This window comes from Homarus americanus, unplaced genomic scaffold (assembly GCF_018991925.1).
Source record: "Homarus americanus isolate GMGI-L3 unplaced genomic scaffold, GMGI_Hamer_2.0 scaffold25483, whole genome shotgun sequence".
NCBI lineage: Eukaryota > Metazoa > Arthropoda > Malacostraca > Decapoda > Nephropidae > Homarus > Homarus americanus.
The window spans coordinates 6,955,803-6,980,665 of record NW_024726235.1 but is presented as its reverse complement, the minus strand read 5'-3'; the positions used below and the strand labels follow the sequence as shown (position 1 = coordinate 6,980,665).

Below are 24,863 nucleotides of genomic sequence, written 5' to 3'. Positions count from 1 at the left end.
ATAAGGTTTTTAATAATTTTCACTTAGTTTTACACAACCCTGTTATAGGTCCCGGGTTGGACTGTCAGGTAGTGTCAACAGTAAGAATCTGCTCCTCCCTCTCACCTAACCTTTAATTCTGTATAAACTTTAATTCTCATTTTATGTACCTATATCAACCAAACTATGTAAACCTAATAGTGTGATGTTATATTTTTTACTTAATTTATTTCTTATACTGTTAGATATAAGGTGTGTCGACCACCATCACTTTAAAGCTTCCATAGATATAATACATAGTGGATATTTTACCGTGAATGGCTAAGTTTCTACTAATGCAACGCTATTTTACCGTGAGTGCGCTCTGATTGGCTAAGTACTTAAGGTTAATATATAGGACTAACCCGTCAGGGCTCTATAGCGCCGATGTGACCGTTTCATCTCATCTAGAAAAACCTCAAATTTCACCATATCATAGTAAGTTCTTTGTTTAATATACCGGGGAAGTTAGGTCAGGTTAAGTAGGTTTATTGGTTTGGTTTGTTAGGTCTGTTTTTCATACCCACAAATGTTAAGTAGCGTTTATTTTAAAAATCCATTTTTTAACAGATTTCCATAAACTACAACAGTGTCCTCTATAATATATCAATGAAAATCCTGCTTTTTTATAATTGTTTTGAATCAATTTCGCTCACAGGTTATTCTTATATAATTACCATACTTTCTTTCAATATGACGGCCTCCGGCTAGGAAGTTAGGTTGGTTTAGGTAGGTGCCTTTGGTTGTTAAGGTCAGGTTCTAGTGAATGTCACATCTTTTATACTGATAAGTTCTCATGTACAACAGAAACATGGTTAGGTATGTTTATAACTACACAACTATCCACTCAAGACAAAATAAATGCCAAATGCCACCAGAGGTCAAATATATTTCTCACTTTGTTCACCGGTAATATACGATTCGCCAATCAGAGCACACTCACGGTAAAATAACGTTAGTAGGAACTTTCCAGTCACAGCAAAATATCTACTGCCCATAGAATATGGAGAATTATGATAATACTGTATCAAATGGGCGTAAAATCACGGGAACCTGTATTGCAATTCAGCGTGATTGGGAACTTTATTTTATACATTACTGTATATAATGAATCATTCTTAAAATGAGCCAAACTATCCTACCTAATCAAAGGAATGCTTCCCAGCAAACTTTCTATACAAATTGTTAACAAAATAGCATCATGACCAACCTGCCTAGCCTAACCTTAAGTAATGGTAATGTCTGAGAACAGCACTATCATCAGAAGTTGTTGTTTGATTCCAACCTGCCTAGCCTAACCTAAAATAATGGTAATGTTTGAGAACAGCACTACCATCAGAAGTTGTTGTTGGATTTCGTTCATTTTTTCCACGTTCCTATGATTATAGTACGTATTTTAAAAGGGTAAAATTGTTGTTTCGGTCATCCACCTATTTGTAAGTTGAACTTATATTTCCCGGTGGTTTTTGATGAGTTTTGAACGCTGACCTTCATTTCTACTGCAAATAACTACTTTTTGAGCTCCCTCGCCCTTATCCAATGATAATGGGGGACCCCCAGTGGAAACCAGGGGTTTTGTGTGGGAGAAAATCACAAAAAGTAATAATTTTTCTATATAAATTAATTAAGGTCAGAATCGTTCAAAACACACAAAAAACCATCGGAAAAATGTAATTTCAACCTAACCTGACCTAAACCTAACCACTTAAAATTCTAAAATTCGCTGGATGATCGAAACGATAATAATACCTTTAAAAGAGGCGACCAACCAAAGAAACCTATCTAACCTTACTTAACTTCCCAGTCAGGGGCTCCGCAACCCAGACCTCCCGCCATATTAAACAAAGTACTATTTTGATATCTGGTACCAATGAAAGTAACTTTATTAAAGTGTCATGGTGTAATTTTACGTTTTTTGTGGACATTAGAGTACGCTAGGACCAAGCGTATGGTAAATAATTAATTTCTTCATGTACAAAGCACAAAAACATATCATTGTAGTGTCAAATGATGATTTTTTTTACGGTTATTTACCCCGCAAGTTCCCTCTTCTTTCATGCCCATAGAGAAAAACTAAAAAAATAAATAAATAAATAAATTAAAAGTTGTCGTTTCTTTTAAAACACCTGTACTGTACTTACTATAATGATTAGAACGTATTTGGAAAAAATGAACAAAATTAAACAACTCCTTCTGGTGGTAGTGCTGCTCTCAGAATTTACCAAAATAATTAACTTTGGTAAAAGTGAAGGAGACGGTTAGCACCCGAAGGTGTTTATATAATTTGGTCATATTTTACACAGTTATTGTTTGGATAATAGTAACTAATAAAAATTATACAACCTTTTCCTTTAGCTCTATTTTTTATTTTCTACCTATGATCATAAATCACCTGTATGGGTGAAATTTGGGGGTAAAAAACAGCCAAAAAAATGATCTTATTGCAGTAATATCATGTCTCTACTTGTGTGTATTTACCATAAATATTCTGCCGAAAATTCTTTCATGTCATCACTTGTTGTTTGCTCTTAAACTATTACATTTTGAATCTGGTCTTGGATATCTTTAGCATAAATGATGGAGCGTCGGGCATTTTATTAGCATAAATATTGGCTTGAAATCTTTTATTTTCCAGGTTATGATGAGGAGATGATGTAATCTATTAATTTGTATCACCTTTGTTATTACAGGTATTACAATATCCTGTAACAAATATTATGTTGTCATATCTCAGTCAAATGTACAGTAAAGTAGTTTATGACAACACTAATGTATAAGTTTCATCAAATTAATCTTTATATTCTTACAGATAAAATGACAGTTCACAGCTTATATATTCTGAGCAAGTCAGGAGGACTCATATACCAGCATGACCACAACATACCAACTGTTGAGCATGAAAAGACTTTCAGCTATCCTTTAGAGGTGAAGCTGGAGGTGCAGAACAGGAACATTGTGGTGTCTTATGGCCAGCGTGATGGGATCAAAGGTAAGATCTTCAGGTTATCAGTGAGTGTCTTGTAAAATCCAAACCATGACAACACCTGTTGTAACTAAACTAAGTTATAATATTTATCCACAATGATGGGTGGTATCAACCATTGTGAGGAAGCATAATTGTGAATAGGGTACTGTAATATTATAAATTGTATTAAAATTTACCAATAATATATAATTTGTATTAATTATTATAATTGTATTGTTAAGGTTATATCTAAATTAATGGAGAACTGGCACGTGGATTACCGTTTGAATAGTTGATGCCAGTTGTGCAAGCTTGGTTATGAAATCTCTATGGTTGTATATATTTAATATTGTTGTGGCAATTCTGTTGTCAATATATTGTGTGAGATGTAGGTGCAGCTTTGGTGCTCATATGCTCTTCTTTCTGTTTAATTACCAGGTAATCCAGCCATTCTCTCTATCACCATTCTTTTTTCAATGGTCATTTCCTAATCTTTCGACCTTATTAAATATGATATATTTTGTTACAGTGGGTCACACGCTTATGGCTGTTAATGGGATGAAAGTCACTGGACAGCAGCTGGAGGATGGTCGTGATGCCATGTTAGTGTTGGCTGATGAAGCTAATTATCCAATTAACCTCAAGTTTGCAAGACCTAGACTAACAACAAATGAAAAAATATTCCAGGTAATAATGCAGAAAATTTGGATTGTATGAAGGTTAGCAGGCGAATTCCATATCACCAGATGGTTAAACACCATAATACTAACTTGTCTTTGCTTAACCTAACACCTCCAGGTAGCATTACAGTGTTTCATCATTAGGAGAAACAAGTTGGGGTTGATAATCTTCAGATGGTCCAGAAATTTCAGCCTCTTTATTTCATAGACTGCACCATCTGTTTGTTTCAGTAGTTTCTATATCTTACTCTCTTGCATAATTCTTAAGTTTTCTTTCCTCACTCTTGTCAATCTCAAAATTTCATTGATTAAAATTTAATCAATGTTCTTTTCAAAAGTTGGATATCCCAGTACAGTATAGGTATCCCCTGATGGGTGAGAGGATTATGTTCCTGGAAACACATTCATGCTTTTAAACTGTACTGCTGTTCACTTTTCTCACTAATTAATCAGTGAACGAATTTCACAGCTATTAATGTTGATAATATGCAAATGTACAAAAACAAATTATCTATAGAAGAAATAGTTGATGTCTTATGAGTGATGTATTGTATCTTCCATGTCATAAATTTCTTCAGTAAAGGAATTTCTGTAGAAGAAAAAAATATGTAATATTTTATATCTTTTTCAGGCATCAATGTTTTACCCACTATATGCCCTGGCATGTCAGCTTAGCCCAGAACAGAGAAGCTCAGGCATAGAGATTCTAGAAGCAGATAACTTCAGAATGAACTGCTTTCAGACACTCACAGGTACTGTGACTTTAGGTTTATTGCCAGGAGAATTTCCAAGCCAAAAATAGTTTTTAATTCTTATACACGTGCAATATAAGATTTACCTGTGGAAAACCTGTGGGTAAGGTTTTGAAAATACATAACCATGTTTTGATATTTCTTTATTCTTAAGTGTGATAAGTCATTTGTTAGTATTGTTTTGGTGAAAATGATGAACAGTTCTCTAACCCACATGGTGCCCTACAGAGGAAGATTTTGTAAACTATTCTTTTTGGGTAATGAAACTTAGGGATTCATAATGGATCTTCCCATGATAATAAATTTAATGGCTCTACAAATGTGTTAATACAGCAGCTTCTTGGTGTTGGAATAGTATAAACGGATGCAATTTGATTCAGAATAACTTCACGATTCGAATTTCCATACATTTATTTTCTTTTTTTCAGGGGTTAAATTCATGGTGATATCCGACGTCAAACAGACTGGTATTGATAACCTCCTCCATCGAGTGTACGAGATCTACTCAGATTTTGCCCTCAAGAACCCCTTTTATTCCTTAGAAATGCCCATCAGATGCGAGCTTTTTGACGAGCACTTAAAGAGCGCTCTTGAACAAGCCGAGAGACTGGGGATAAGTAACATATAAGTGAACTGTTTTGTATCTGTAAGGTATTAGGTAGATATTGTTTAATGTATATAATGTACAAGTGTGATTCTGGGAAAGATTATATGAAATATGCTTAATTTGATTTTTCTTCTATATGGAATGTGTTTAAAGTAAATCGTAATAAAACAAAAATTTATTTTATCTTCATTTAACCAAAGACTGTAAAGTACAGTGGTCCCTCGGTTAACGAGCACAATCCGTTCCAGCATGATGCTCGTTAACCGAAAAACTCGTTAACCAAAACCATTGTTTCAGTGGGTTTTTGGGTAATTGGTTTCAGCTCACAGAAAATTGCCTAAATTCAACAAAAAATGTAGAAAAGCACACTTACTTTGAGGTGTGGGTGTAGAAGGCTCCTGGATATGATGGGAATTAGAATGGGGATGGAGGAGAAGGGAGAAGAGAAGGCATTGGGGTGGAAGAGAGTCACCCCATGGCGCCATTTCACCCATAAAATTTTAGCTCTCTTGGTGTAATTCAAGATTATTTTCTTTAAATCAACACTGCACTGCATTATATATTGTCAATATGTAAAATAAATTTCAAAATGACCAATAATTTGCTTGGAAACACAGAAAAAAAGCATTTAGTTGAAGAGAGTCTCGAGCAATATGTTACCTCCACTGAAAAGAGAGAGAGACTAACGCCTGTTTGTGTGTTAACAGGCTGGATGGCGTGCCAGAAACTAGTCTCTTTACCTTCGATTATGTTCAATAATTGTTAAAATGACTAAAAAAATATTAATATTAAACTTTTAAAATTATTGAATAGTATAAACTTCTTGATATTTACTAAAATAGTAAGGAATTTAAGCCATAAAACCGATTACTGTATTGGCGGACTAATAGTACAGGTGGTGGACTGCCAGATGCAAGCGAAAACATGTTGAGGTCGGCTTGTAAAAAACTCGTTAATCGAGGGATTGCTTGTTAACCGAAGTTAAGAATCTTATGGAAGGTAACTTGTTAACCGAGGCGCTCGTTAACCGAGGGATCACTGTACTGGAAACATAATTTTAGATAATACTGTAATACCATTTAGTATATGCATTAAAAATTACCATAGTCCAGAGGATGAGGTACAACTTTTAGCCAAATTGTGCATTTTTTTTTACTTTGTACACTGATACCAAGACTCATGCGGGTCATTTTATAGATTGTAGGCAATTTATATCTGCCTGCTGGTGGCTGGCAGCCATTTTTCAAAATGGCCATGACACCACATTAAAATATATATCATCTTGCAGTTAACTTCGACTTTTGTGGCTTTACCCATGTTTTCAGACCCAAGGAATCTAATAGTAATTTTGGTACAGCTGTATTTATGTTGATAGGTAATAGTGTATAGAAATTTTTAATAAATACAAATAAAACCAAAAAAGTTGTTACGAATTTACAGGATAAATAATGAAATACAGGGGCCCTGTATATTGAAATACTGTACTGTAAATCAATGAATTGCTAAATCTTAAATGTGATATGGAATGATTACTGTATGGGATAAATGTGAATGCTGTACATAGTTATTGTTAGGAAAAGGGAAAGTGGTTGGGTGAAAGTAAGGCTGTGTCAGGGATGTGTAATGTCACCATGGTTTAGGTGCAGTAAAAGTGTTGAAAACAAAGTACAATACAGTAATGAAGAAGGAAGCAAGTTTGGCAAGAAGTGATATGGAATGTGAATAAAGGAAAGGTCAACTACTATGTTATTTCCAAATGACACTGCTGTAGTAGGAAGTTCATTATTACAGTTACAAATGTATTTAGTGACTGAATTCAGAAGTGCACAAGAAGGTTAATACAGAATGTGATTAAAAGTGATGAAAATAAGTAGAGAAGGGAGACCTGGCAAATGGATGTTGGTGTGAATGGAGATAATACAGCACTACTATTTTACAACCATTTTCCATACTTGCATGGGTAAACCATGATTACCTGATGGCATACTGTCCTGGTTGCAATCAGGTTAATATGAAGGAATTTTTATGGCCAGATGCCATTCCTTTAACCAATCCACTTTTACAGAGTGGAAACTGGGCATTATGTGTAGGACATATCCTACAATGGAAAGTTATGATTTTTATGAGTAATAAAAAAGCAGTATAAAAGGCCCATATATTTGATTCATGAATGAAAATTCACATTTGTATATGGATTAACAGGAACTGTACTAAGAGTTAGAACTTACAGATAATTCCAAATGTGATGTCTCATTATGGCACGCTAAACCAGAATGTAAAAAGCTTGCACTGAAACCTAAATTTTCTTTTAATTATTTGAAACAAAAAGTTTATCCCTAGGCCATCTATTGACAGCAATTTCTTCCAAAAACTGCACTTGGTTATATTTGTAAAAGGTGTGTTATTCATAGATGCTATGTTCTTATTTCATGGTTTATATTAGTCATGTTTCAATCATGAAATTAGTATAGAGACACATTAATTCTATGACACATGGTTAATAAGCAATTGGAACCAAATCTGTGTTAATGGGAGGTAAACAGAAGTACATATACTGTACTATATATTTTAGTGTGATACCTAAAATTTTCTTGATCCACATTTTTAATTAATAATTGTTAATAACACGACAATTTGTTCAAATATCACTTGATTCTATAGGTGGATGGAAAACCCTAAACACAGTACTGTTGTTCTGGGCTGAGTGACTGCTTCAGTTGATATTTACAGTTACAATGTGCCGTTTCAAATCTCATATTATGAATATCAGAAGAGTATTGGGGTTTGCATAGTGAGTTTGTAAATTTTATGTAGGGTACACACTGGGATGGACTGGTAAAGATAACTGAAAGACATTAGGAGTGGAAGGCCATGGTGACCAATCCTCAGGTGCCTGACTGACTGATAATAAGCAACAACAGGACTGAGTAAGCGGAAGGCATGTACTTGTATAAGGGATGAGTTCATAAAGGAACCTACCAAGACATTCTGAGCTAGAGTTTTGTGGAGGATAATTCACATACCTGTATGCTATTCTGCTTGGTACAAGGAGACCAACAGGATATAGGCAGAAGTTTTCTCTTTGATTAATCCACTGCTGTTAATGGGCATACATCAATATGACTAAGAATCTGTAAAATGTATAAAGCAATATAAACATGAAAATTACTGTACAGCTTTACCTTCCTAGTTTACTGTAACAAATTTTCTATCCTTTTACACAGTTTTTTAGTAATCCCATAAGTTTATTGTGTGCTTGTGTTAATATCAGCTGGTGAAAGTTTTTTGGTGATACTTAGTTTCTAATACATTCCTTGCCTCTAGAATCAAGTGTAACAATTCATCTGGGTACAATAATAATCTCACCATATATTGTACAACAAAAATCACAAACACTTAAGGCAGTTAGTCACAAAGTTGTGAAAGGCACCAGTACAGTTACAATCAATAATGCAGGAGCACAAGTTTCCTTGAGAAAAGTAATTATTACTACAACAGATTCAAACAAAATATTCATGACTGGTCATTGCTACAGCTGCTGCCTCAACAGTGTTACTATTAAACTAGTTTGATCACAGCTACCAATCACAATACAGTATACTGTACAGTACCATATTACCAACAATAATAAAAAGCAATGCCGGTAGCTATGAACCTAATTTAAAAATTATATATATATGTATAATATGAAATGATATTTATCTCAAGTTTTTACATAGTATTTAATTCCTAATACTTTTAATGATGACTTATGAATTAAATTCACAGTGATCCTGATTTAAACAAAAAATAAAAATGTTGTTCCTGACTTATGCTTATTTACAATGGTGTGTACAGCAGACAATGTAAATAATATCTTAATACCGTACATTCATTATGTGACCAGTCCACTATAATACATAAAAAATTCTGGTCCTCAGTATTTAATCTACAATGTAAAATTACTAGAGTATCATTATTATTTCAATACTATGTACCTGTACAAATATCACCTGAATAACAGGTAACATTAAATCACTAAAATTACATTGTAGTAAGTCACTTTATGTTCATACCAAAGGTCACTAAAATCACAAATGAAGTGAATGTGCTGAAGTTCTTCAAACCATTTTGGAGTTCAGATAATTGTCTGGAAGCTTGTAAGTACAGTGCACATCATTTACGAGACAGACTTGTTTTCTGCTCACTTTTTAAGTCTTGTGAATAACAAGATACTTTAAATTCCATCGTATCCCACATGATAATTATGAAACTTTTCAAGCTTCTGAAACTTCCTTGTGTACTTCTGTTATACAATACAGTATACCCATTTGTTTACACTTACTGTATGTAACTATTAACGTAACACTTAACTTAGTCACCCTTAATGCAACATTTGATATGTTGAATAAGGCATCAATAATCACACTAGGATGAGGTTATTCTCATTTTCTGTTAATATTTAGTCACATAAGATAATTTCTTTTAAGACTTTCACTACCATGTCACACATAAAATACAGTACAAAAACTTCAGATCACCTCAGCAGAAACTATCAGCAGCAGCATGCGTGGCTGGATCAGTAAGTGAGCCACACTCTGGACGCGCGTACCACCCAGGATGGTCACGGCGTCCCCCACTCCTCCTCCTGGGGACACGGCGCGGTGATCCAGAAGTGGCAGATGAATCATCGCTAGTGTCACCGTGAATTTGAGTTGGTCGTATTGGAATTGCTGCTGGACCCCACGGAATGCCAAGGTGTTCTGGGGATGGTGCATCTCTTCTTGGAGAGTGGGAGGAGTGGTGTGAGGGTGGCTTGGAAGATAAGTCCTGGCTAATTGTGTGAGAATTTCGTAAACCTTCACGGAATTGTCGAGGAACACTTCGAGCTGTTAAGCTGTGAACCTGTGGGATAAATGAATGCATTATTTCTTGAAGTGTTGTGGGACATTATACAAAAAAGTACTCTAATTTGTGTAAATATTTAAAAGCAATGTTTATCATTCGTTTGAACGTTCTTACAGCTGCAATTGAGATATGTTAAAGTTAAAATATTTGACAGCACAGATTACAAATATTGTTAGATAATCAACAGCAAGGCTAAATTTACTACACTTTCATGAACAAAGACAAGTTAAAACCTACACAGCTTTACATATCCATAGAAAATTTCTTCTTACACCATCTCCCATTATTTATAAACAAAAGCTGCTTGAAAAGAGAAAGACATACCACATCTAAATGCAGAGAAGAATAATAAAGGAAAAAGTCACAGCATGTGTATCCCGGTAAAATGTCTTGCCTACCTATATACTATGCTATACTATACAGATACTCCCCGACTTACGACCGACTCGACTTACGTCCACCCGCACTTACAACCGCCTCAGTTGTACCAAAATGTGGTCAAATTATGTATTTTTGAGTCCCAAAGTCAGTACACAGACAAAATTTTCATCTGTAATTCACTTTAAAATGGCTGGCAAGCTTAAAAGTGAGTGTTTTGTGGTGCTGAGAAGAAAAAGAGACCCAAATTTTCGATTTTCTGTGTTATTTAAGCATTTCCGACTTACGACCATTTCGACTTGCGACCTGGATGTCGGTCCCTAACCCGTCGTAAGTCGAGGAGTACCTGTACTTGTGTTCTTCCACCATATAGGATGGCTCACACATAGTACCATTTCCAAGGAGGCTTCTCCAAATATTAAAGGTTCCTTAGACATGTTTTTTCATTGTCTTTACACTTTACCGTATGTCACATTCTTGATTTTCACATACTTATAAGAAAATTACTTTGTCATTCTTTTCACATGTCCATGGCATCTCCATATGTACCAACCCATTATTTACTTTGTCATTCACTCCTTTCATAATTCAGCTAATCTTTTGATCTCATTCCTGTTCTTACCTACACTACGCTTTGTTTTACTGCAGAACATTTTGAGGATCAAGTGATGACAATGAAAAATTATCCTTCCGAATAACCTACTACACCGCCTCGAAGCCTCAGCCCAAGCAAGTACAGTGATATCTCCATTAGCTGGAACAATTGGTGCAGAGCACTTACGGGAATGAGAGATTTCTGGGTACCGGTAACAAGATGACTCTTTCAAAGCCGGGAAAAAATCCCTCATCCCCCGAATTTTCTGGAATTTTCGGGGTAACCGGAAAATTTTCTCGGAAGTTCCAGAAGTTGTGCATTACATAATCTCTTGAACCTGGAGCGAAATCCGCCATTCCCAGAATTTCCTCAGAATTTTCCAGAATAACGCATTATTTCATCTCTCAAAGCCGGAAAAAATCCCCCATCCACAGAATTTTCTGGGTACTGGAAAATTTTTCTCAAAATTTCTGGAAAATGCTCCTGATTTTCATCCCCCAAACCCAAAATAAAAATCCCCTATATCAGGAATTTTCCAGGTACCAGTACCGAGAAAATTTTCCTGGAATTTTCCCAACAATGGGCCCCCCGGGAAAATTTTTCCCAAAGCCAGAAATTTCCTAAAAATTCCGGTTTGGGGAAAAATTTTCCAAGAAAATTTAAATTCCGGCTATCGGAGAGTTCCGGTTAAAAGGGATTCCGGCTAACGGAGAGTTCTGGTTAAAAGGGGATTCCAGCTATCGAAGATATTACTGTACAGTACTTATCTAAAGAGAGTGAAGACGAAGTTTACACAGTGTGGGATCATTTTGAGTTTACAGTACTTATTTAGCAGTAACTTTTAACTAAATGCATAAAAAGTGATAGGTGTAGTATACTTTAATTCAATGTGGAATAATCCATTATACTAAGGTAAAAGTATATTAATTCCTCGAGTGGAAGCAAAATTACCTCTTACCAATAATATTAGTCTATGAGCAGACGTATAAAGTACATTACCTCATGTCACTCTATACTGTATTGCATTGTAATTCTCTTTCCTATACTGTATGCATATTAAGATGCAGGTACAGTAAGTAGTATTATCCTGTCAACAAGCTGCTTACAAGTTACCTTCATTATAAACACTAAAACTTCTTGAAGAATTTGCTGTAGACATTTGTATATTGGTATGGTGATGTAGTAAATGAAGGGTTTGCTTTTGTTTAAACTATGAAATTTAGAGTAGAAAAAAGTAAAGGTTCCCTTCATGAGCTAAACTAAAGGGAAAGTAGATCAGAGAGCGGAGAATGGTAAATGACAAGGTATATAATTAAAATATATGGTAATGAACATAAGCAAAGAAAGCTAAATAAGTTATTCCTTACCTGGTATCAAAACATGAAAAGCAAAACATACTCATTACTGTGTGTAAGTGGACAAAAGTAGAAATTATCATAGTTATAAATTACAATGACAATTTCCCTTATACTGTATATACTACAAATTAAAAAAGAATGAAATAGATATCATAGATGAACCACATGAAGTCAGTCACCAAGTTGTACAGTACACGTTCAGTCACTAGTCATGTGAGGTAAACGTGTCAAATAAACCCAAGTAATAAAGAGAGGAGGTCACTTGCAAAGGTCAAACAGATTTCAGCATGTCACAGTACACCTTTAAGAGAGACAGAGTACAGGAAGGAACATGTCACAAGACAGGTACAAGTCACAATGCCAAAGTCTCTTGGTGTGGTTAAAAGACTAGTATGCTAAGTTGTCACGAGAGGTGTGTGGACATCTTGGACTGCTCTTCCATGTGCTTGTAACTCTAATGAGGAATTTTATAAAAGCTAAAAAATATTACTCTTATTAAATTTATGTCAAAGAATCAATATCATGCTACAGTCACATAGAAGATTCAGAGTCCACTAGCACACAACTGCCTGAGACAACACCAAGGGTAGAGTTCTGTCAGGATTTCATAGACTAGAAAAGGAGTCATGTCAGATGTAGTTAACATTAAACAGATGTACTGTATATATTTTTTTTCAATAGCCAGTCAGTTACAGACAGTTCATCAAAAATAATCCCAAACTTAGGACCAACACCAATCACGGAGATCCCAAACTGAGTGTACGGCCAGGGTCTGCACCAAGACATCACATAAGAAAGCCTCCATACAAAGTCACTTCCCAACAGGATATAGCAATATTTTGAACAAATACCTTTGGCTGTAATCAATGAACAATGTTCGAACTGATAGCATTCTTTCAGACATCTAAATTTTTTGCTTTTACTATTAAGCAGGTCATACAATTATATTTGGAATTTGTGAAAGACCATATTTACAAAGCCAATATACTGTACATTCTAAAACTTGGAGAGTGAGATGTTAAGTGTTACGACAAGCAGTTAGGTAAATGGAATGGTTACTTATCACAAAATGAATTTAACCTTGAATCTTTGTTTTTTAAAGTAACATGGCAATATTTTTTTTGTTCATTCCAGACTGCAACGTCTAGCTTTATACCTAGATATGTAAATGCCTAGCATTAACTCGCCAGGCCAACATACAGGCAATTAAAACATCTAATAATTACTTAAATACGTAATATTAGGAAGACACGTCACTACCTGGCATTTAATTAAAATTCTCACCCCCCCCACACCCTCCATCACACGCATTGCTACCGTCATCTTCTTGCCTGGTGAATCAGCTGTAAATACGTGCAAGGAAAGCTCCGCTAATTTGTGTTGTAATAGCTGAAGTATTATGTGCCACGAGGATTTTATTTTTGGTATTTATACATCATAGCACGGTGAGAAAATCGAGTGACTTTTATTTTGATTATATTGTGTTTGGGGCAATTTTTTATACGGTCTGGTCAAGCATGGCGACCAGGGCTCGTCTTCTATCTCTAGGAAGACAGTCGATCTTTAGTGACTAATTTCCTCTGCTTTCAAGACACTTAGTGAATGATGTTATTTTATGCTCTTCGGGCTCAATTTCACTGAAAAATATATACCTGTATATAGATATATACTGTATACTGTATAAAAAAAAATAATTCTTTGTCCCAATTATACATGTGCAAATAATGAATACCATGATATATGTGGCCATCCCTCTCCCTCTTCTCATGTTCGTTCAAGAAACTTTTCGTGCTTCTGCCCTGGGCTTTCTGATTACTCTCAGCATGCAGGCTAAAGTTAAGTCTTCATAGCTCTATTTTATTAATGTCTTCAGAAGCGGGTTTAGCCTATCCAGGCGAACTTTACTGAGGCTGCTAGTCTTAGTGATCCTTCCGGACGCTGACCTTCCGTCTTACTAGCAATCTAGAGTTATGTTGTACTCTTAGCATTCAGGCCAGAGTTAAGTTTTTCTCTTCATAGCTCTATTTTATTCATGTCCTCAGTAGTGGGTTCAGCCTTTCCAGGCGAACTTTAGCGAGGCTGCTAGTCTTAGTGATCCTTCCGGACGTTGACCTTCCGGTCTCACTAGCAATCTAGAGTTATGTTGGGATGAACCTAGTATCCTCAGCCCAATACATCTTGCTAGAGTAATGGTGAAAGATGTTAGATAATGGAGCGCTATGGTAGCAGCTCAGCACTGTCAACCCTTCCGGGTGACTTGATGCTCACTCAGGCATCATCGCTCAAGCATGATTAGTTGAAGCGGTGACGTCTGTGCACCCTGATTGGCAGCAAATAGAGAACTTGGTGATCCCTCAAAATATAAGTGCTCTAAAATGAAGTTAGCTTGATTAAGAAACAAAGTTCACTGAGCTGAGGGATAATTGAGATAAGAGAAGGGAGAAGTGTATGATACAGTGAGTTAGTTGTGTATGATTGTCACACTGGTGACTTAAATAACAATAAGAGATATTAAATTAAATAACTTACTAAAATATCACAGTTACGAGTCATATTGATTATGTTTGAGAGAAAATGTTATCTCCCTTGTATTATTATGATGATACAATGTGATGCATAGTGTTCCTCCTAGTTTAGATGAGTGATGTGCAACCGGAGGATGAAGGACAGTTGTCTGGACTGCTAGATAACAGAGGAGACCATGGAACGGTCCCTGGGGAACTAGTGTTGAGTGAGGAGCTGCAAGGAATGGAGAGCTCAGCTCATACACTACATACAAAGATGTGAATTCAGTAGTAGTAGGTTCACCCATGACCCAAGTGGACCAACATACTACATGTAATTATCAAGGATGTAGGGTAACTTGGGTGTGGGAGGGTTTTTGAGAATTGCAATTAAATGCCAGGTAGTGACGTGTCCTCCTAATATTACGTATTTAAGTAATTATTTGATGTTTTAATTGCCTGTATGTTGGCCTGGCGAGTTAATGCTAGGCATTTACATACCTAGGTATAAAGCTAGACATTGCATTATGGACTATATCACAAAAACTGGTTTTTAGAAAAAAACTGCTTTTTCTCTACAGGAGATTGATTCGGTACTGCTGTCAACAACTACCGTACTAAGTTTTTTTTTATTATACAGTACAGTATCATGTAAGATCTTAGATCATTAGTTAAAAAATCTATATTGTAGTAACTGTAAATTTTTGTACTGTACATAAATGAGCCAGACCAAGTATGTCCAGATATACTGTATGCAGTACCACAATTATCTCTTATGATACTAAAAATATTATATCTGATGTCTGAGAGAAACTAGCCAAAGGAGAACACACCACAATGAAATGATCCAGAATAATACCTCATTCTGTGAACCCTTTTGATTCATGCACTTGTGCAGATTAGTTGCACTATACCATGGGTTCGCGTCCCTCCTCGCCAACGATGTCCAGGCTACTAGTTGATTTTGACTCCAAGGAAGTGGCTGAAGGAGCCATTTCCATATCACTGAACTGAGAATGTACACCCTCATCATATGAATCTCTGGGACCAAGTTGCTTCTTTATTGGGCCAACCTCAATGATTGATGTCTTAGTAACATTTACTGGGTGTTTAGCTTTTTGTCTTAATGGGGAAAATGGAGAATTAAGTGGAACTGTTGCTTTCTTGATATTTTGTCTCTTCGCTGCTCTTTGCTTGTTACTGCTGCCTGCACGAGAACTGCTGACAATCATCCTGGTAAGGGCAATTGGGTCATCAAATGGAATATCTTCATCACTAGAATTTCCAGGTGATGAAGAGGTAACATTATGCTTATGGGAAGGTGAGGGGTTGTCAGGTGCTTCTGTAACAGGTATCACGGTTACATGGGGTCCTTTGGTGTTTGGCATTTCATTACTATCTTCCTTGACAATATGAACATCCTTTTGCTCTAATTCTGGCGAAGTACAAGATGTATCAGTGATCGGTGAACCTGGACCTCTAACAAATTCAGACTGTATGGATGGTGAAGTTATTTTAGTCTCTGCCCTCAAGCCATTCACTGTTATATCACCAAGACTACATTCTGGAGAAGACTGTTTTATTGGTGCATTGACAATATTCATGTTACCATTAATATCCTTATTAATGGAAGAGACTTTGTCATAGATATTGCTTCTGGAAGAATCATCATGATTATCCTTGACATCATTTCCTACATATACAATGCTTGCATGAAACACTGGTGTGGCATTGGACAGCAGTGCTTCTGTATCTGGAACACTGATCACTGTGCTTGTGCCTGCGCTATCAGGGATTTTATTATTTGGAGACATATTTCTTGCCGTCTGAATTTCATCCCATAAATCCTCTGTTGGTTCTTTATCAATGGGTTTCATAGTTTTCACATTTTCATTACCATCATTTGTTCCCTTTGAATTATCATCCTCTAAATGCTCTGCTGGTTCTTTGTAATTCACAATCGTCAAACTTTTGTTGTGTTTACTGGTGACAGGTGAGAGTTTAGTGTTAACTGCAGCCCATGTGGTAGGGGGTGTTACCCAAGTACTGTCCTTAGACTTGGCAATTATCTGTATCTTAGGCTGCAACTTCATTTCATCGTCTGAAATAGTTATGATAGTTTTGTTTGATTCTGTTTTTGTTACATTTGGGATAACTTTTACATTTCGGAAAGCTGATTTTTCATCTAAAGATTTCAAATTAGAATATTCCTTTAACAAATCTCCAATACTTCTCTGCTTTCGTAAGGGATGCACACCTGTCGTGTTACTAGCACTTTTCTTCTTAATAACTTTATTAATCTTTACAGGTTGATCTCTGAAATCAGGTATTTCAATAGTTGATCCAGTTGGTGTTTGGGAATCTTCCTCCAGATTTGACTGAAAAAGGGAAACATGATTTTCATTCAGTTTTATCTTTAACTGGTCACCTTCCATGGTCTGGGTCACAGGAGCTGTGTATGTGCCATCAGACGTGTGTGAGGAAGCATCATCATCTGCAACATTAGTACTGAAAGTCTGGGGTAACAGATTAAGTGAGGCATAAGGAAGCTCTTCATCTTCACTGTTCAACACCACCTCCTGACTGTCATTAACTGGTGATGTCACTAGATCGTTAGTGAATGATGATGGTGTGAGATTATTTCTTGATGTTTGCAAAGAATTTTCTGTTGTTGCTGAATCGCTAACAGTCTTTGCGTGCTTTGGCAATTTAGACGACACATCATTTATTGTTGACCCAGATTTGTTTCTTGCCCCCATCTGCCAGACTTGGGTGTCTCTACAAGTGTTATCTTGTAATAAGGAACTATCAGTTGTATCCTTATTTGGGGCTTTTAATGACCCTTCACTCTTTGATTTCTTAAAAGTAGATTTCTTATTAAGTGATTCTTTTGGTTGGACTGGAACTGAATATCTTTGTTGCTTGTGTTTATCATTATGCTTTTGGTTTCTTAAATCTTCCTCAATTTTTTCATCAATTGGATTCATCTCGTGTAATGATTTATGGCCAGAATAACTGTTCAAAAAATCACACATCCTTCTTCTACCTTTTGGCACAAATGCAGGGCCAGATAGTGTATAAACGTTTGGCAAACTTATCTGTCTGTTCAACGGCCAATTGCTTAATACAGTTTGCTTAATGGCTCTAGCTTTGTTTGTCTCAAGGGAAGCTTCAGATGCCTTTGTTTCAGTTGACTTTGAAACTGAAGACAAATCTAATGAGCTGTAGTATTTTTTTTGATGTCTTAGATTATTGGAATCTTGATGAGATAGATCTAAATTGCTCCCATGATGTAATTTTATTATAGTTGATTGTCTGAGAGCATTAGGTGCATCTGAATCACTATCGGATGGTGTTACTTCTCTCTCTAGATCAACTGTGCTTGTACTTGATAAGCGTCTGTTCCTGTAGTTAATCTGTCCCTCAACAGAAGATATGCAGGAAACTGATGCATGCTTTCTACTGTCAGCACTGTTAGTTGGACTTGTGTTTGTCCTACGAAGAGTTACTCCAAAAATAATTTTATTACCGAACTGGTCACATGAAGTAGTCTGATCTAGGTCCCTATCGTCCACTGAATAGCAAGAGTCAGTGTCTATGAGGCTGGGGGTACTGAAGCTGTGTTTATCATTAAGTGAGGCAGGTGTGGGTGGTAGGCTAAGGCTGGTTACTGTTGCCTGGTCATCAAAATCAGAACTGTCTATATCACTATCATATGTATCAGTCACTGTGGCAGGATGGGAATCTTCCCCACCAGGCAAAGGTCTTACCTCTTTAACAATGTACGGCTTCTCTGTTCGCTTATTAAGGTTGTTTGTGAAGCTACGAGTGTATGGCTGGTCAGAGAATGTTGACTTCTCAATCAGGAGGATGTTTTTCTTCCCATAGTATGAAAGAGCATTCTGTTTATAAAATACAGATTAATTCTTTGAACCAAAATAGTACAGGCATATAAATTCAGTCAATGATGCAAAATAATAAGTTAATGAATACATAAATATTTCAAATATTTTATATTCTTATGGCTATATCACTTTGACTAAAGTAAATACAGTAATTCATATTTATGTTGTACTGTAATAATGCTAAACCCTTAACTGGCAGATATGGATTCCCTACCCCCTCCCCTTTTGCACAAAAATGTCAGACAATGAACATGAACCTTCCAAAATTATGGCCACCACTTAAGGGTTAAACACATCAACAATTACTATGATGAAAAAATTCAAAATGCTTACATCCTTTCCACGTTTGTCTAAATCATTAACTCTCTCTTGGCTAGCTTGGTCAAACTTGCAGGCTAATTTCCTGACAGACGGTAACACTGGCATTTCATCAGGCGTGCGTGTTGAAGCATCACTGTCGATCCCCTCACCTTGGCTCTCACCATCACTATACGTGCTCATACTCTCCATAGACCTGTTATAGTGTGTTTGGTGCTGGTAGTTGGCACTCTTACCCAGACCAGTTACACTGTTAATGTTAATATTGCTCATACTGCTCACAGAATTCATACTGTTCATATTCTGCTGAGGAAGTGACCCCAGGTTACGTAGATTGGAGACTTTGGTTGAGGGCTGGAGGTTATCAACGCTGGTATGTCTTAAAAAGGGCTGCAGCACAGTTCTGTCTCTTGGCTGTGCTGCAATAGTGTCCTCACTCACTGTCCTCCAGAGGTCATGTCGAGGAGGTACCAGGTATGCATCTATTACAGAATAAAAAGGTTAAATGTATGGTTTGTGTCAATGTTTTATACAAAAAAAGATTATGTGTAAACCCATTGATAATATCTTCAGCCTAAGCGAAAACTCTTACGGTAAATAAGAGACAACACACCAACACGTGGATTGTGGAGGACTTCCGTGGAACTGTCAGACTGTCCATTAGTGTGGGTACTTCTGGGAACAACTCGGGCATAGTTTTCCTCCCACCTCCGTTGAGTCTCGTCAATAGTTTGTTGGAATTTAGCAACCTCTTGTTCCACGTGGGCAGCCTGCAGGTGTAACCATACCATTTACTACAAGTGTATTTTACTGGACAGACAAAATGATACGTGTGATTTGTGTCATTTATTCTAACAGTTGTTTATAATACAATTAACTGAGGTTACTTTTGAAACTTATTTGCCTTATTGATTCACTGTAAAGCTCCAAGTGTCAATGTAAATATATACAGCACTTAAAGAGGTTATTAGTATCAGGACACACAGAAATGTACAGTATAAGGCTAAAGATTGTCACTGCTCTAGATTGAATTAAATACTGTAATCATTTTGTTTAATCTAACTAACCAAACTAGCAGCAAAAACTTGAAACAATAAAAGTAATTCATACACCTTCTAAATGCAATCAGGTAATTTAGGAATGTCAGTGAAGTCTAAAAAATTTTACTCCTGCACAAAGGAAAATATTTTTTGATTCCTACTAATAAACTCCAGTGGAATATCTATGATGCAGTTCATACCATTATGACCTTCATACAGAGAAGGGCATAAGTCACTATGTAAAATAACATCAAAGTGGACAGATTTATTCAGGTACAGTACCTGAATGTCACGAAGCTCGTCCTTCCAGTCACTAGGACGGGAGGACTCCACCTCTGCTTTCCGTAAACAGTGCAACGTTGCCTCACTGTTACTTTTGTTTGTGTTCTGTAGTCCACCTCCAATGATGTGTATCTGTTTTGGTTTCATTTTGTCAAATTAATGAGAGGCCTCATGTCTGATGCACCACCATGTTTTAAATAATACACACTACATATTATACGTACTGTGCATTCAACAGAAGAAGTAAAGAATATATGACAAGTGTTGAGCAGTCAGCATCACTCTACTGTAATATTATTGACATGATGAAAAACTGAAAGCCACGTTGAAATATTCACTGAAGATGGCAAAAAAAAGACGAGAATAACTAGAAAAATGCCTATAAAATACACACCTTTGCCTATGAGTAACACTATCTGGACACACAAAAAAAGACAAAAAATTAATGCTCCCTATTGATGGTGGGAGTGGTATTATGAGATGGTGAAGTAAGAGCAAATGTGGGATGATAACTTCAGTACAAGCATGTCAAACTGCCAAGGAATTCAAAGTGGATAGTGAAAGAGGTAACAGAGACCAGTGGTGTTATCTTCTAGCTGATAACACCAGCAAGAAAAATATAAACAGCAAAGCAATCACAAGACACTCGCCCAAAACCCACCTCACTGTTAGTCATATCTTATTTGAAGAGCTGCAATAATTTTTCTGTTGTAGATATGGTATTTCCTGTTCATTTAAGCAGTTATTTCCAAAACTAGAAAACTATATCATGTCATACCACACACAGTGCCTGATGAAACTATGGTACAATATATGACTGAAATAAATGTTCATTTTATAATATTCTAAAATAAATCCTAACACTACAATAGTCCTGAATAACTCCCTATCACATAAGTTCTCTGTATTAGTAAGAATAACATCACTATTACCCTCTTGCCTATGATTAGCCAAAATTTAATGAGGCATCAATCCTCTTCACAAAATCTGAAAACCTCATACCAAACTATCTTATCTACTTTACTGTTATCCTGATCATGTTAAATTTTAAGACTATCATACAGCATTTCTATATTCAGTACTCGATAGCTACAGTTTTATATTTCACAGGGATATTACAGTCTGAAAATTGTGCAGTTGTCACCTTTCTGCTGATGTGTGCATATAACCCTCCTGGTTAAATGCCTATCATTTACCATTGTCATTTACCTACACTATCTAGGCACACAGGAAACTGTTTACTCCCATGGCCTACATGCACCCTTTACAGTACCTACATTGTCAATACAGTAGTATTCATACAGATCTGTATAACTACATAGTTTATATATATGCCTCTCCAATTGTAAACCTTTATGACAATTTCACTGAATAAACATTACTATCTCCGACTACTTTGATGACACGAGAAGGGTCAGCAGGCTTTTGTTCTTTCTTTCTTTCCTTCACTTTCCACCAAATATTTCATCAAAACAAGGACCTAGCTGGTGTTTAAATGGATCTCTTGATTTCATGACTATTTTCTGGTCCTGTAAGTTGTAAAGGCTATATAATTCTTATAATGTGCTAATAAAGGCTAGATTTCCTAACTGCTTTGTGCAGTTCTTTTATCAATTTCCATATTTTATCCTTCAGTATATTGTCACTCGTCATATCATATACTGTAGTTCTTCAGGAGTTCCTAACCAGTTCAATTTTAAATTTTCATCCATGATGCTGGAATATGAAAGCATCTGCTCCTGCCCTCAGCTGTGGTATGGTTCTTAGTTCACACTACAGTATCAGTAACGGTACAGCTCTGACATGTCGTGTCAAACTATTCTTCCAGAGAAACCGAGACAGAATACAATACAACAGAGACGTGATGTGATGAAACATTGATGTTTCCATTAGTGTGAGCAGCTCCATTGAAATACCGACAGTAAAAATTTTTTTTACGGAATTTGACGATCCATGACAGTAAATGTGAATTGACCTTTAGACTTCATCTTTGTCTTTCAGTACCTTACAGTTTCATGCTTGATTATATAAAAGAATACCAGAAAAATTAAAAATTATTGATTTCCCAAGTGTGTATTAATTTAAATACAGTACAGTACTGTATAATCGCATATATAATATATCACAGAGGATGAGCCTGCTGTGGTGTGTTGAAGGTTTCTGATAAGGTGTAGAAAGATTACATTCAAATCCTGAGATATGATACTGTATGTGGCAAGCCTGTCTGCTTCCCTGGCACCTTCCCAAGAAAACCTTCAAATGTGATCAGGTACAGTACAGGTACCTACAAAATCTTCATATTCTATGACCTTGGCTGGGTCACACCTTACAAACCTTCATATTTGTTAAACAATTATAAACTATGTTCTAGATCTATGAATTTAGTCAGAACAATCATGCTTGTATTGGCCAACAAAATATCAGTAAACCCTTCCATTCTAAGCAACTATAAATTGGTAAGACATATTTCCTCTCACTCTGTCAAACCTAATCAAGAAATTATACTCCATGTCTTTCTCCACTCAACCTTCACCTAAACAGGACTAATGTTTCAGCCACTGAGGCACTTCTTAATTTATCTTTGTGTGTTGGCCAATTTAATATACACATGTAACACCATACACAGAATACATAGGGTGACTTGAGTTGTTACTAACTTTAACCCCTCGTGTATGGGATTCCCTCTGTTGCTGAATAAAATCGCCTGTCCCTATAATGAAGGGATTAAACTTGAAGAAATTATACAATTAAATAACAACAATAAATTTCCCAGAGAAGATGCATGAAATCTTCAGGAACAAGGATTAACTGGTGAGCTGGGATCAAGGTGACTGTGCTGGTATCAGTGATGTGGCCACCAATAAATACCCTCCTACCCTTCTATCTTTCACTGTTATTAATGTGTTCAAATAAACAAGCATGGGAAATGGTTGTAATATAGTGATGAATTATGATGATTGATTATGAGAACTGTAAAATGAACCTAGAGGTAGGCTGCAAAATGGTGATGAATAATGATGATGCTATTGATGATAATAAATGATGATGATGACTTTATAATGAATCTACAGGTAACCAGTTTTAAATTGTTGCTATTAGACTACAAACGACTGGTGATATAGACAGGACAAGTACCAGTACCTAATGTGCACGGAAAGGTTGTAGCCAAGATGATATAACTGTACATAACAAAGAAATATTTAGCTCACTCAGCACTAGTATATTAGAGGGTCTAGGGACAAATAATGCCATATCTACTGTACACTAAACAGTCTTTAAGGACAAAGTTTATAGTTATAAATATGAATCAAATGCTCACAAGAGAAAGGAATTCAGCTTTCTATAGTGTAGAGATGATATGCAAAATTCCTTCCCGGCTGGCCACAACTGATGCAATAAACTGCTTAACATTAAATTAAAACTATCCTATTGTAGCATGGGAAAATATACAGTATTTGAAATGTCACAGTAAGCATTTTGTCAAATTTTATAATCGCTCTTTTAACTTTGTAACTTGACAGGAAGAACAAAAACTATCAACAAAACGTTAAGATCTTGTACTTTGTCACTCAATCTTTATTAATCAAACTGGCAGAAATTTGATCCACAAACCAAGTACAGTAGATAATAAGTCGATGGTGAAGACATGTGAGGGAATGAATAAGACCAATTGAATCAATAAGTGCATGAGCCTATATAAGGAGGGGAGCAGAGCCTGGGATAGGCCAAGAATGACATGAGGAGAGGTTATAAGAAATTATGTTAGAGTTATGATCCTGACAGGAGAGACTGCAAGAGACTATGCAGCATGGAGAGCTCACATCAGGTAACCGTGACTAACCCACGCAAGTGTGGAAAATTGCTGTAAATCATTAATGATGACAATATTGCCGAGATGTGATTTAAATCAATTAAAAGAATCTTCACAGGATTTTTTTTCATTAATACAAACTTCATGCAATTAATTTAAAAAATAACAGCATTAAAAAAAATATAAAATAAATAAAAACCTGAGAAAGAAATGCCATAACTTGTCACAGTACAGCACCATAAACCTGAACAACATATTAACATAACCCTGGGTACCAGTGAGGGACACCTGAATATTGGGGTCATTAATCATATACAAAATCAAGAGCTACATCAGCTTTAAACTGAGGTGTTATCTTCAGGGCTTTATGCCAAGAAACTACACTACTCTATGAGATAAAATCATCTGATGCCTAATAAATGCAACATATCAATATCAAAGGTGTTTTGAGTAATTTATAAGAAATATCAGGTCCCAGTGTCTCAATGTTTCACTCATGTTCAACTAATAATTCATGAGAGATGGCTGACCATAGTTGATACCTTGGGATTAGTAGACTATCTCCCCTAACCCTTTCACTATTGAGACGCCACTTTTAATATCTGATTTGACTAATGATAGAAAATTTGATTCAGCTTGGAGGCAACACCATATACAAGGGGTTAAAAATATTCAATGTACCACTTAACCCACAGTCCAGTAATGACTTTATAACTTATTTTATGACACTTGTTGCACCTCTCTCTGTTTCTCTCTTGGTTCA

The 24,863-nt window shown here is 36.0% G+C and overlaps 2 protein-coding genes across 16 annotated transcripts in view; one reads left to right on the top strand and one right to left on the bottom strand.

Annotated features, from left to right (window-relative positions):
* Positions 1-45: 45 nt before the first annotated feature.
* On the top strand, positions 46-5,200 carry LOC121865494 (trafficking protein particle complex subunit 4-like). 4 transcript variants are annotated; one of them, XM_042365002.1, is made up of 5 exons: positions 46-80; positions 2,828-3,007; positions 3,513-3,670; positions 4,295-4,415; positions 4,844-5,200. In XM_042365002.1, the coding sequence occupies exons 2-5, from the start codon at positions 2,833-2,835 to the stop codon at positions 5,041-5,043; spliced, it is 654 nt and encodes a 217-aa protein (XP_042220936.1). In that variant the 5' UTR covers positions 46-80; positions 2,828-2,832; the 3' UTR covers positions 5,044-5,200. The 4 variants fall into 4 exon arrangements, with proteins under 4 accessions (XP_042220936.1, XP_042220937.1, XP_042220935.1 ...); XM_042365003.1 differs by having other exon boundaries at positions 55-68; XM_042365001.1 differs by having other exon boundaries at positions 59-120.
* A 1,963-nt stretch (positions 5,201-7,163) lies between these two features.
* LOC121865492 overlaps positions 7,164-24,863 on the bottom strand; it is a 61,460-nt gene continuing 43,760 nt past the window's right edge. For 10 of the 12 annotated variants that reach the window (XM_042364997.1, XM_042364990.1, XM_042364991.1 and 7 more), the window contains 5 exons: positions 20,290-20,421; positions 19,581-19,737; positions 18,983-19,449; positions 18,515-18,646; positions 7,164-9,906 (listed from right to left, as the gene is read on the bottom strand). In XM_042364997.1, coding sequence (XP_042220931.1) covers positions 9,544-9,906; positions 18,515-18,646; positions 18,983-19,449; positions 19,581-19,737; positions 20,290-20,421 — 1,251 coding nt within the window. In that variant the 3' untranslated portion in view covers positions 7,164-9,543. Of the gene's footprint in view, positions 9,907-10,146; positions 10,213-18,514; positions 18,647-18,982; positions 19,450-19,580; positions 19,738-20,289; positions 20,422-24,863 lie in introns of all 12 variants that reach the window. The other 2 variants (XM_042364995.1, XM_042364996.1) reach the window with 2 other exon arrangements.

Coding starts and splice junctions, on each gene's coding strand:
- LOC121865494 (XM_042365002.1), top strand. CDS start 2,833: ATGACAGTTCACAGCTTATATATTCTGAGCAAGTCAGGAGGACTCATA. Junction 3,008..3,512: donor CCAGCGTGATGGGATCAAAG/GTAAGATCTTCA, acceptor ATTTTGTTACAG/TGGGTCACACGCTTATGGCT. Junction 4,416..4,843: donor CTGCTTTCAGACACTCACAG/GTACTGTGACTT, acceptor TCTTTTTTTCAG/GGGTTAAATTCATGGTGATA.